Here is a 13685-nt window from a genome sequence, read left to right as displayed (position 1 = left end):
AAATGCTTAGTTACGGTAAAAATGCTACTGCAATCAGTCACTCATTCTCTCAATTATACCCACGATTTGACCTCAGCAGTTCAGGATGGTTTTGGATGTATCCTGTAGGTAAATCGATTTTTTTTTAGGAAAAATTATTAAGTGCTAAATTGTAGGAAAGATTATGAATAATTTCATTGTTTGAGTCTAGCCTTGCATGATAAGAAACCAGATATGTATTGCTTAGAGATCAGACTAATGCTTAAGTTAGAACCCTGGATCAAACCAACCCCAGAAAATTTCAGGGACCCCAAAGATTGATGTTTGGCAGTTCCAGTTAATTTCTAGTTTCCTGAGAAGTACATTTTAATTAATTTATGTGAAGTTTAATTAATCTATTATGCCTTATTTGGAAAACTCATTAACCAATCAGCTACTGTTTCTTTGCTCCTTTGTTTGAATCATACATAATATACAACTTTTAGAGGGTTTTTTTGTTGGGGGGGGTTAGGAAGGGGCAAACCACCTATTTTGACTCTCTTCTGTGAAGAATGACTTCTTCCTAAATTCCTTTTGTTTGCAGATCTTTTGTTCACAGTGGCACCGCAAGCCTGAATGGATTACTCCTTTCTGTTTAAGAGGAGGCTAGTGTTGCTTATAATCTGATTGTATCTCTGTACTGACCTTTTTTTCCTAAGAGTTTTTCAGCATGGAGGGTCTTTGTCTTACAAGCTGAGTTCCTATTAGAGGTTTCCCTGGGATTTCTTGGCCTTACTGGGGAGCAGGCTATTGTTTAACAGAAGGAAGTCTCAGACTTGGTGCTTTGTTTCCTGTGACTGACCCTTAATGCCTCCTAATCCTGGACCAGCATGAGAATACCCATCAGACCCTTGGGAAAGGACACTCAACCGATATTCTTTATAAAGAGAGGAGGAAGCTCATTTGACTTCAGAAAAAGAAGCCCCTGCCCTTCTCTGACCACCCTCAACCAAATCCAACTATTCCCTTAGATCCTGTCTTTAGGGTCAGTGTGGTGTGTTGCATATCAAGCACTGGATTTGGCACCAGAGGACCCAGCTTGAGATGAGGCTCTACTATTTACTATCTGTATATCCTTGAGCAGGGACTGTTGGGTTTTTTTGCTTGTATTTATATCTCCAGTACTTAGCTAGCTAGTAGTGCTTAATAAATGTTTGTTGTCTGCCTTCTTTGGGCCTCAGTTTCCTTATCTATTGGACTAGATATTCCTCTGATATTCCTTCTAGCTCTATATGATCCTATTTCCTTAGTTTCACACTTGGGGGATTGTGTCTTATGAAACATCACAGTGAGAGAGCTTCAACATATAAAACAAAGCCACAAAGAAAAGATGGGAATCTTTTGGTAGCCACCTAATATACTAGAAAAACAATGGCTTCAATAAGGTGCCTTTAATTCATAGAATCATGGCACCAGAAAAAACTTCAGAGTCACCTCTCACCCCCTATTTTACAGGTAAGGAAACCAAAGCCTAGGAAAGAGTAGTGATTTGCCCAAGGTCACACAGGATTTGACAAAGGATCCTCTGACTGGAGCCAGAGCTCTTTCCATTGTACAGGTGGCTTTCTACTGGTTGCTTTCCTCAGAGTGCCTTGCATTCCAGGCCATTTCCGATTGTCAAGGATCAGGATTCTGAGATTAAGGATAAAACCCAAATTTCTACCATGCCAGTGGTTCTCAACCTGAATTACTCCCTGTATCTGATTCATCTGGCTCACTTTAAGCCACAGTCTGAGAAGAGGTGGTTTAGAAAATGGAGAATGCATAGTTCTGTTAAAGATGTCACAGTTGTTGGATAAACGGGCAATCACCTCCTGTGTGCCAAGCACACAGCGATAGGTTTCATGAATAAATATGTCCTCTGTCTTCTCTTAATGATTACAGATGGGGAGTGCTGGCATGTTGTCCCACACCTCAGCTTTCTCTGACCATAGACATAGCAGATGCTTTGCCTAACCTGGAGTGGATGGTGTCAAGCACCTCCTGATTCTGCTGTGAAACCTCATACTTGGCAGAGTGCCTCCACCAACTCATTAATCCAACGCTTGAGGCTCTTACCTTAACAGAATCCAGAGTAGTAGGGCTCAGATTAGGAAAAGGCATACTGGAGGATGTGTGGATCAAATGGTGGTACACATTACGGAAGGATTTCAGCAGAAATTACATGCAACATTTCTGTCCCCATGACAAATCTCCACACCTCCCATGGTGGCCACAAATTCCTTGCTGGTATGGCATTAGAAAAAAAAAATCAGTCAATAGTTAGGGGAGCCCTGCCCTCCTACTAAGTCACTTGAAATGCCTCAGTTGTTCCTTTCATAAATAATGAATAATTTTTTTTTGTCTTTAGAAGCTTGAAAATCATCCAGCTTTCTCTGCTGCCTTTGGTTTTTTCCTTGACTTTTTTTTGGTAGGCTAGTTCTGCCCTCCATTCTGTTGTTTCATTAAGCACTGGTACCAGAAGTCTGCCACATTTCCTCTTTTAATTGTCAATTACTTCCTCACTAAGGATAAAGCATGTAGCTACTGGAAAAAAATATCAATGAGGTTTTTGTTTTGGATGATTGCTTGGATTTGTCCCCACCTCCCATACATCTTAGAAGACTCTGCAAATGCAAAATAAACTAGGACCAGAAATGAGAAGCAGGAGGAGACAGCGCAAGGTTACCTTCTGAAAACTATGAAATTCTTTTAATGACTCCAAGACTCACCCTAAAACAATGGTCCATCTTAAAATGCTGGTCAAGGAGCACCACAGTCTCAGAAGAACTGGGTTTGAAGATTACCCAAAGGGCAGCGAAGAGTCTCATGGTGGACAGTTGTAGCACATCACAAGTCAGGTATAAGAAGAAATCGTAAAAAAGATGTTCTTACAGAAATATATGACTGAAAAAGGTGACCAGACGTGTGTTGACAGGGGAGACATACCCACTGGGTAGCCTGCAGGCCCCATGATGTCCTCACAACATCAGAAAAGAATAAGGAAGACTGGATGGAAGGACACTGGCTATATCACCAGGGATGAACGTATAGGAAGATGCCAGGAAGAGTCTGAAACAATAGGTGAACATGAATGGGAGTGGATCTTCATCATTAGAGGGAATGGCCACATTGTTAAGATCACATATCTACAGCTTTCCTTTGTGACAATACCATGGAACAGGTCATAAGGACACTGAAAACTTCGATATCAATTGGCTCCAATTTTTCTTATCTTTGAATTGGGTGAATGGTGAGTGTAATTTTGGATGCTCCAAGGAGGATGTTACCACCCCAATTAGGACTGTCTTTCAGATTAAATTGGGGTCTGAATTCTTGCCCCCAACAATCTTCTGTCAAAGTTCATTTACCTGGGGAAAGTCATATCAACTTTTTAGGTCAAGTTATTTTTGGAAAAGTTCCTTAAGGAAACTTGGAAAGACCCTTATGAACTCATGCAGAACAAAGTAAGCAGAAACAAGAATACAATTTACATGATGACCACAATAAGGTAAAAGAAAACAAGACTATGTCGAATCAAAAGAATGACAAACCATAACTGCTGAAGATTGATGGTGAGATATTACCCTCTCCTCTTAACAGAGAAGTGGTGGAATATAGATGAAGAATGAGGTATACATAAGTTGCCAGTCATGACCAATGTGTTGGGTTGTTTTGCTTAAAGACCTTTTTAACAAAGAGGAAGCAAGGGTGGGGTTTGGGGGAGTAGGGTAAAAAGCATCAATAAAACATTCATAGGAAAGTGAAAAAAAGCCTTCATTAGTGAGGCAGTAATTTAGCCTCTGATTGCCTCTGACAAGATAATGACCAAACTATGGTGCCCTGTTATCTCAATCTAGCTTATCCTGCCTCCTTGGCCCCAGCCACTTTGGCATGCTAGTTTCTGAACAGAATTCAGTAGATGTTCCCTGTTGGGTTTATTTCAAGAAGCAAGCAATAGGAGGGAGGTAGGGGTGGGGCTGGACATATAGCCACAATATTTATCTTTAATGGCTCCATGAATCCAGTCAAGGAGAAAGAAAACATCGATTAGGCCCTGCCTTTGGACAGAACCCCTGGCAATGATGGCCAAGCAAGTCAGTAGATAAAATGTGCATCAGAGGTGGCCTCAGCATAAACAGCCTCCAGCAGGAAAACATTGGGTTCCCGCCTCTTAGCATCCCTAACCTCCTTCAAGGTTGAGCTCATGCTCCACCTCCTATGAAAAGCCTTTCTTAATCACCCTCTTCATTATTGCCTTCTCCCTTCACATCAAATTGTCATGTACAGTTATCCCTTCCACATCACAGGGGTTAGGGTCCCCCACGACCTGGTAAATCTACGTAAAATTTTTTGGCCCTTCCTTCAAACCAGAGAAGAAGTCTGAATTATTTTGGCATTAAAAGATAAAATACATCGATATTATACAATACTATACATACATTTTATGTATTTCTGAGTTTCTAAATGGTTTCTGTCATCTGCTGGCTTTCTCATGTCATCTGCAGCTTCCACAAAACTCCCCCCAAACTCCCATCTAACTTCTTGTGCCGACGGGAGACAAATGGAAACCTCAATGGGCGCTGTGGAAGGGATAACTGTATATACCTGTTTGCTGTATACTGCTCAAGTAAAAGGTAAGCTCCCTCAGAGCTTGCCCCAAATGGGAACTTAATAAATGCTTATTAGGTTGGCTAAGATAAGGGAATCAGAGCTAGTAAGGGACCACAGAGGTCATCAAATCCATTCCCCCTTTTACGATGAGGAAACTGAGGCGCAGAGATTTCCCTCAGGTTTGCAAAGCTAGTAAGGAGTTGAGGTGGCATTAGACTTAATTTTCAATGTTCTCCATCCACCACACCACACTCTCAATAAAAGTGGGATTTTTGGAGTTGGAAATACAATGTTTCATACCAGGTCATGGCGTGAGGTGTTTCCCTTTCCAAACTTTCCAAACTAATTTTCTGGAAAGGAGTAATTGGGCAGGCAGGATGGGAATTCTAAGAGAAGTCTTGTCCTCCCTCCTCATTTCACTCTAATTTGACATCGTGCTCTATTTCCAGTGGTCTGGTAAGAGCATTGAAGTGCAGCAATGCTCGGGTTTAGCAGATGGAGAGCATGACAGTTTCTGGCAGGCTGATCCAAAGAAGTTATGTGCTGGATCCATAGCTGTGAGGACCGGCTCTCAAGTCTATGGATTGGAGAGACCCAGCACCCGTTAGTCCTAGTAATATTGGGACAAATGCATGGATCAAGTGAGGTTCTGCAGGGTCTCCAAACCCTCTCCATTCCTATGCAGGGAGACGTTGGAGAAATGGATGCAGACTGACATATTTCAAGACTCAGATGGGAGAGTTGCTATACATCATTGATACCAGGGGAAAACGAGGGCAGGCTAGCATTATTCCCCAACAAGATCGACTGGAGTGCATTGTTTCCTGTTTCAGCCTCTGTGGCTTGGCTGTCATGCTGTCGATCTGGTTAAATTCTTCCTGGCCCTGTCTTCATGCCCCAGGATACATTAAGAGGAGTTCGATAAAAGAAGCCTTGACTTTGGGGTCTCAGGGGGTCTTCCTTCCCATCCTCAAGAGACTGGAGCTCATCCTAAAAGAGAAGACTCCATAATGAAGATCAATGGTTTGGGGTTTGGGGGCTTTGTTTTTGGTAGGAAGAAGAGGAAAGGAGTGGAGGAAACACTGCTTTCAGCACTGCTCTGCCTCCATGAAGCCCTCTTTCTCTTGCCCTGAAGGCTCAACTTCCGTGTAGGTCCCATGACTGGTCCGGTTGCGGAATTTCATGGCTGGCCAGTGATGAGGTCTCCGCTGCAGAGTCAAACACATACACATATTCAAAGTCAGAGCATGGACTGTGGAGATGCAATCCCAGTGGGAAGAGCAAAGAGCTACTCAGAGAAATGCGACGAGAATTGGGAGTGTCTGGAAATACCAAAGAGAACGAGCTACCCTTTTATAGGAGTTCTTGATCCCTGGGGGCAGTCTGGTGAAGTGTATGTTCTCCTTTTAAGACTAATATTTTTAGGTGCACGAAATAAAACATACAGGTTTCCTCTGCTAAGGAAATATAGTTGACATACAGTTATCAAAATATTAAAATAAAAAGTTCACAGACACCAGGTTAAGAAACCCTACAAAGAGCGTGAGAAAATAACTCACATTCAACTAATTTAATAATAATTAACATTTAACCAATGCTTTAAGCTTTGCAAAGCACTATATGTATATAATGCATATATATATATATATATATATATATATATATATATATATATATCCCATTTTATTCCTCATGATAGCTCTATTGGGAAGGTGCTTCTAATATTCTCATTTAACAGATGTGAAAATGAAAGTTCAGATATGTTAAGCGATCTGCCCCTGGTCGTACAGATGTCTGAGGCAGGACTTGAACTCAGGTCTTCCTGAATCCTGGCCCAGAGCTCTATTCATTCTGCCATGCTGCTTCAATAGACTGGAAGCCAACTTAGAAGAACTGGAAAGAGGTGCAAGTGAGGGTGAGGGAAATAACCAGGTTTTTGAGTAGTGGGGAGAGTTAGCTGATGACCATCGTTTAGGGGTTTGTTGGAGGTTAAGGTCGTCCACACATCTACTGTTTCAGGCAACAAGAAAATCTAGGTTGGACAAAGGAAGCTGATGGTAAGGCAACCTAAACAGAGAAGAGTTTAGTTATGCAGCTCAAAGTGAGGAGCGATGGGACACTATTTTTCAGACCTACAATCCATGCTAAACATGGGTTCATTGAAATTGTTAAATACCACAATCATCAGCATTATTATGAATATTTATTATTATTATCATTAATATTATTATTATTAAATATAATTTAATATTATCATTAATATTATTATACCTAGCATAGAGGAATAGTGGGGTCAAATCCCAATGCAACTTGACTCTTAGTAGCTACATAAATCATTCATTCATTCACATATTTTTTCATTCATTTATCACCTCATGCAGCTCCCTAGGACTTAAGTACCAGTAGGGAGCCAGGTGGCCTAGTGGATAGAACACTAAGCCTGGAAGAAGAAAGACGATACCCCTGGGAGGTAAGGGCTATCATTAGGCCCATTTTACAGATGAAGGAACTGAAGTTGAGTGATTTGTCCAGGGTGCACAGAGGTGGTAAGTGTTAAGTCTAAGTCACAAGTCTTCCTAACTCCAAGTCCACTGCTTACCTAGCTCATGCTCCCAAATCAACCAAAACTTGTCTTTGAGCCACCAAATATACACTTTAAGGGAGAGACAATTTCCTTCTTCCTACTGCCCAAGCAATTGACAAGAGCTGACCACGTTGATGATGTAGTATTCTTAGATGAAAACCCCTGAGGGCATAAAGGACTGTGGGTATCCAGTTTGCTAGGTTTGGCAATCAACACAGTGCTATGACGGATTTAATAAGAGTTTCTTATTTTTATTTTAATAGCAACATGATGCTCTGGGGTCCAGGAAACAGGAGCGGTGCTATGAATGGTATTATCCGCTCCAGTCTCCAAACAGAATATGGACACCAGCTTTTTAACCTGCTGTTAAATCCTAGACTTACTTCAATGAAGAATAAGGCAGCATTAGAAGTGGGATGAGTGTTGATGTAGATCCCAGCCAGGATGATGACCGCAACTAGTAGGACGGCCAGCACAATGCCCACGATGGTCCCTGCATGCACTGGAGGACCCTTCTTTTCAGGAGAAAGGTTTTCCTGTAGATCTACAAAGAAAGGAGAACAGAGAGGGCTTATAAAATGGTGGATGGTTACCAGTATCCTCAAACTCTCACAATTCTTTTTTTTTTTTTTTTGGTATGGGCCTGTGAGATTTCACCCATATAGTAAAGCTATTCATCTAAGCAGAGCAGAGCTCCACCCAAGAGGAGGCAGCTAGGGAGTGGCTGGGAAGGAGCAGGCTAGGATGGGCCTCCTCACACCGCAGGGGCAGTAAGAAAGAAGTCACCACTCAGTCTCACCAGCCCAGCTGTAGTAGGAACTTGGGCGGGAGCATTGCAGCTGTGGTGGTCAGTGTCCTGTGTGTTTTCCATCTTATCTGTCCCTTGGCTCAGCAATACCTAGAGTTCTACAAGCCTGGTGGTTTGAATTATTAAAAGATTAGGGATGGGGAAGGGAGGGGGTGAGGGAGGAAAGCTGCCAGAAGTGTTCTCCAGAGCTCTCTACCGCCGGGAGGGTTCTTCCTCCAATTCCTGATGTAGAAGGGGAAGTTATGTTTTATATTCTTTTCATGCTTTTATTACATGTTTTAAACTTCAATTATTTAAGTAGTTTTAATTGGATTTTTATGGTTTGCAAGTATATCCTACTTTTTAAATAAAAGAAAGCCTTGAACCTGAGGCACAAACACAGATGTAGCCTTAGCCCGTAGTACCAACATGGTACTCCTACCAATTGCACAGCTAGACAACGACTGAAAAGATTAGAGCTTCTGGAATGATCCCTCAGGGGGTCCATAAGCCAACCAAAAGGGCAAACATTTACCCAGGGTACATATATACATAGTCCTAGACTAGGTGTTTGTTTGTTTGTTTTGCAGGGGGGAAGGCAGGGCAATTGGGGTTAAGTGACTTGCCCAAGGTCACATAGCTAGTAAGTGGGTCAAGTATCTGAGGTCACATTTGAACTCAGGTCCTCCTGACTCCAGGGCCAGTGCTGTACTCACTGCGCCACCTAGATGCCCCCATAGAGTAGGTGTTGAAACACATATTTAGGAAGAGATATGGTCCCTGTTTTTCTAGGGGTTTTTCATTTTTTGGTGTGTCTCGGACCCCTTATGCAGTCTGGTGAAACTGATGGACTCCTTCTCAGAATACCCTGGGAGGTAGGTTCTATTATTATCCCTACTTTACAGGATGAAGAAACTGAGACAGGCGGAGGTGAAGTGATTTGTTCAGGGTCACAGAGGTAGTAAATGTCTGAGTTGGATTTGAACTCAGGTCATCTAGACTCCAGGCCCAGCTCTCTGTCCACCTGGCCACCTCAGTGATGGACCAAAGGTTGGCGAAAGTAAAGATTTTTAATTTTTTTCCATCCAAGTCCATGGATTCCCCTAAAATCTATAAACAGATCCTCCCAGGTTAGGAATCTCTGTTCTAGGAGGACACCATGTAATAGGGGAGTCAAGATGAATTAACAAAAATACTCTATCACTTCTATATAGATATTTGGTGGGATGAGAAAAGATAAAAGGAATAGATACTTCTTATGTGGTGTCAGTAAGAAAGCTGGACCTAGAGTCTGGATAACCTGAGTTCAAATTCAGCCTCAGACACTCACTACCTCTGTGACTCTGGATGAGTCACTTAAACGCTGCTTGCCTCAGTTTCCTCACCTTGTAAAACGGGGACAATAATGGCACCTACCCCCCAGGATAAAATGAGATGGCATCTGATAAGCACTTTCCAGACTTCAAGTGATATACAAATGCTAGCTATCATCGTGTTGCTGGGGAAAGATGAATTGTCCTCTTTTAAGATCAAAGGATCATTGATTTAGAGCTGGGAGGGAATTGAGAAGCCACCTAGTCCAAAACCTTTATTTTACAGAGGGCCCAAGGAGGTTATGCGACTTTTCCAAAGTTACAATGAGATTCAGATCCAGACTTCCTGACTGAGAATCATGTATTCTTCCCCAGCCCACTGCTGCCTCCCTAATGACTCCTATCTCTGGGTCTCCTATCTGCTGCCAGGTATAATGCAAATAATAAGTAAGCCCCAGAACCCAGCTCTGCTCTGGTCCCCCTAATCTACAGTCCCCACCCCTCTAAAGCCAGCTTCTGAGTAGCAATTGAGGGGGATTACTGAGCCAATTCACCTAGCTGCTTTCCCTTGACTTGGCTAGAAATCAGACGTTACCTGCAGTGATTCTGACTGTCCTCCAGCATTTGATGGTTATAGCTTAACCAGAGTGGCTGAGGAGAGGATCTGGTTAATTGCCTTCGCTCTCCATTTGTTATGTTCCTGGAGACCTGGTTAAATGGTACTGCATTAACGGCTCCCTTCTCGATTTCGGGATTCCCAGATAACAATCCCTGTTCTGGGGGTTGGCTGCCTGGCTGTCAATCAGGCTCTGTCTTCATTGAGAGACTCCATTGAAGAAATGGCAAGCAGTTTGGAACCGAGTCCTGTCCTGCTCGGATGTGGCACTTCATTTAGGAAATCACTCATCCTCAAGATGCTAACTGTTAGTGGGTACAGGGGTACCAGTGTGGAGATTAAGAAGCCGTCTTTGGGTTCTAGATACTCACCCTTCAAATACCCTTGCAGGCTGCAAGTTTTTTGTGTTCACTGACAACGCAGATTGGGAACTGAGGGACGCCTCACCTCCTCTAAAGAACTAAATCTATATCCTTCATTGATTGGGATGTTGGTGCTGATGAAAACCCATTAGCCATCTGCTGAGAGCTGCCATGAGGCAATCTCATCCCATCTTAACCAAGCTGCCCTCTTTTCATTCCAGTTATACATATTCAATCACAAAGAGGGTCAAGAAAGCAGAATTATTAGTGAAATTTGAGTAGAGAAATTAGAAATGACCAGAGTGAAGCAATCTCTTCAAAGCTCCTGAGGGCATAGCCTTGGGAAAACAGAAGGTGTCCAGAGGATTTAGCCCTCCCCAGACTTTGTGGGGAAAGGCAAAAGGCCTGTGGGACTTGGACACAGGCCCCATTATCCAAGTGTTAGCAAAATCTGGAGGAATCAACGAATCCAACAGCAAGCGCTAATTAAGTGCCTACACAGAGTTAGGTTCTAGGGATAAAAAGACAAAAATTTTAAAAGCCTTTACCCCTAAGGAACTTACCTTTAATTGGGAAAAAAAATAGGTATATGCATACATAATATATTTAAACTAAACACAGGCCAGTAAAGTACTTACCATCTCTTCCTCCATATGGATTCAACTTTGTGTCATCTTGAAGAAGGAGACAAGAAGAAAAATTGAAACAATTATGTTTTATTCTATAAATTTTAAAAAGAAATGTTTAAAAAGTCAATTTCTTGCTCTCTATCCCCAAAGAGATTAATTTTTTAAAAACTGTGTTAGATTCAGGTCTTGGTTTTTCAGGAATGTGCATTTTTTAGATAATTGAAGTTTATTTCCCTAAATGCAAACTTTTTTTAAAAAGTAACCATTTTGGACACTTCTAAAATGATTTATATTGCATATATGTATAGATATAAACATATATATTATATATATATATATATGCCCTTCTTACTTTTAAAATAGAGAATACTGAATATAATTTAATCGAACTTTTATGGAGTCACCATTATGAACAATGAATGTTATAAAGGCTTTGCAGGACACTATGTACACTATAATACAATGATGTCCTCAGGGTGTTGCTGTAAACCGGGACAAGGCAGCTGAGCTGGGGGCTGGAAGGCAGCAGCTGCTGCTAATAGTCTAATGAGGACACCGGCCACTCTCCTGTTCTAAGGCTGCCTGTGGGCAGAAGAGCAGAGGAGCCCAAACTTCTGGGATGGTGTTTGGGTTGGCCCGATAAATTGCAGCTGCACAGCCTTGCGTGTAGCAAGAAACAAGAACGAGAGAGCCACCAGACAAGACCTTTGCACAGCAGAGTCACCTGGAGAAGTCTTTTGTGCCAGGCCTGGGAGCAGGCAACTGGAGGTCTAGAGCACTGATGACTTTGCCTCGCAAGGTCAATAGCAGCTGTGACCTCAGTAATACTACCTGGGACCTCTGTTATTTTGTGTCTACCTGAACCAGAGGTTGTAGGACCCTAAACAGCAGCTGTTGAGGTGTGTTTGCTTGTATGTATATCTGTCTGTATATGCATACTTATTTATGTATATATGCATTCATATATGTACGCATACATGCACACATATTCATGTGTATATATTTATGCAACATATATTTACATTTTGTGCATACGTGAACACATATTTATGCAACACATTTGTATACATACAATATGCACACACATGTATATATACATATTCATGCACACATGTGTATATATACATATTTATGTGCATGTGCATATATACATATTTATGGGTATGTGTATACACCTATATTTATATATAAGTACACATAATTACGTATTTATGTATACAGACACACATATTTTGTGTATATACACATATATTATGTATCATGTATATACATGCATTTATATGTAGGTACACATATTTACATATTTATGCATATGGACACATATTTCTAGTTTATGCATACACATATTTACATAAACATGTACTTATGTATACACTTATATACATACACATATATGTGTCTCCCTACAATGGATGACCCAAGTGCTATTTTTTTTAATGCCAATAACTTTAATTTCTCTTCCCTGTCCATCATCAGTTCTTACTACAATCCAGTGTGCTCTATCCTGCAGCTTTTAATATGTTGCCTTATTTTTATACCCAGTTAACTTGGTGAGAAAGGTGTTTCTGTCTCTGCTCAAAAAGCAAGGACCAGCTTCCAAGTATTTGCCATTCAGAGGTCCCGGTTGGGTTATTTCTGGCTCACATAAGGGGATGTTCCTAGTTGCTTCTCAGAGAAGTGCTCATGAGAAAGTCAACATTTTGGAAAGAGACTTTTCTCTCAGCTGTCATTATACCTTTTTGTCCCTTTGAGCGGTCAGATGCCAAGGCAGTTTCCTGTATCCTTCCCATGTATCCTTCTACCCATGTATCTTTCTACTCCTGTGTCCTTCCACCTATTCACCCTCCCTCTTTGCAGCCCTTCCAAGCTGAGTTCCCTCAAGCTGGAAACTTTTGTAGCTCCCACACATGCTGGAGCAGCGCCTTGGGTATGTCACTGACTCCTTCTTCAAATTTAACTTTTTATCTCATTCATAACACACAGCAGGTTGACTAATGCTTATTCATTGACCAAGATTCCTTGAAAGTTGGGGGAGAAATAACACTTAAAAGGTAATATGATAGCTATGTTATTTCCTTTGAGGGAAGAATATGGATTGATATTTATTATTACAGTAAGTAACTATTCTTAGGGACCTTTAGCAATGAAATGGGAGTGATAACCCTGGCTCCTGTATTGAAAAAAATATGTTAATAGTACAAATTAAAAGTGAAATGTACTATCCTTTGCTCTGGAAGATGAACCTAGTCATCTTTTACCATTGCCAGCAGATGAGCCCTTTTCTTTGTCTGATGGAAGGGGCAAGTTTATAATCATTTGCCTACACTTTCTCTTTTGTACCCCTTTTCAAGGTGGTTGACTGGGGTTTGGTGCAGTCTTTGGTTTTGTACAAAGGATAAAACTAATCGACTCATATAATAGTAAAACCCTTGGTTTTGGCCTCTAAATTTTTTTTTAATTCCAAACAAATACCAAATAAAAGGAATCTCTCTCTCTCTCTCTCTCTCTCTCTCTCTCTGCGTGTGTGTGTGTCTCTGTCTCTCTGAATCTCTCTGTCTTTCTCTTTCTGTGCGTCTCTGTCTCTCTCTGTTTCTACCTTTCTCTCTCTGTCTCTGTGTTTCTATATGTCTCTCAGTCTCTCTCTCTGTGTCTTCATGTATGTGTCTGTCTGTCTTTGTTTCTGTCTGTGTCTCTGTGTCTTTCTCTTTGTCTCTCAGTCTCTCTGTGTCTCTGTGTCTCAGTGTCTCCCTCAGTCTCTCTCTCTCTCTCTCTCTCTCTCTCTC

At 41.5% G+C, this 13685-nt stretch overlaps 1 protein-coding gene and 1 pseudogene across 1 annotated transcript in view; both read right to left on the bottom strand.

Annotated features, from left to right (window-relative positions):
* Window positions 1-4919, bottom strand: part of LOC118846965 — a 36175-nt pseudogene extending 31256 nt beyond the window's left edge.
* Window positions 4920-5553: 634 nt separating this feature from the next.
* Window positions 5554-13685, bottom strand: part of PLXDC1 (plexin domain containing 1) — a 110977-nt gene continuing 102845 nt past the window's right edge. Inside the window, exons 12-14 of the mRNA XM_036755623.1 lie at window positions 10912-10947; window positions 7579-7739; window positions 5554-5819 (exon numbers count right to left, since the gene is read on the bottom strand). Of these exons, the coding sequence (XP_036611518.1) occupies window positions 5700-5819; window positions 7579-7739; window positions 10912-10947 (317 nt within the window). The 3' untranslated portion in view covers window positions 5554-5699. The remainder of the gene's footprint in view (window positions 5820-7578; window positions 7740-10911; window positions 10948-13685) is intronic.

The sequence above is a fragment of the Trichosurus vulpecula genome, chromosome 4 (assembly GCF_011100635.1).
Source record: "Trichosurus vulpecula isolate mTriVul1 chromosome 4, mTriVul1.pri, whole genome shotgun sequence".
Classification (NCBI taxonomy): domain Eukaryota; kingdom Metazoa; phylum Chordata; class Mammalia; order Diprotodontia; family Phalangeridae; genus Trichosurus; species Trichosurus vulpecula.
This window is presented reverse-complemented; position numbering and strand designations above follow the sequence as displayed.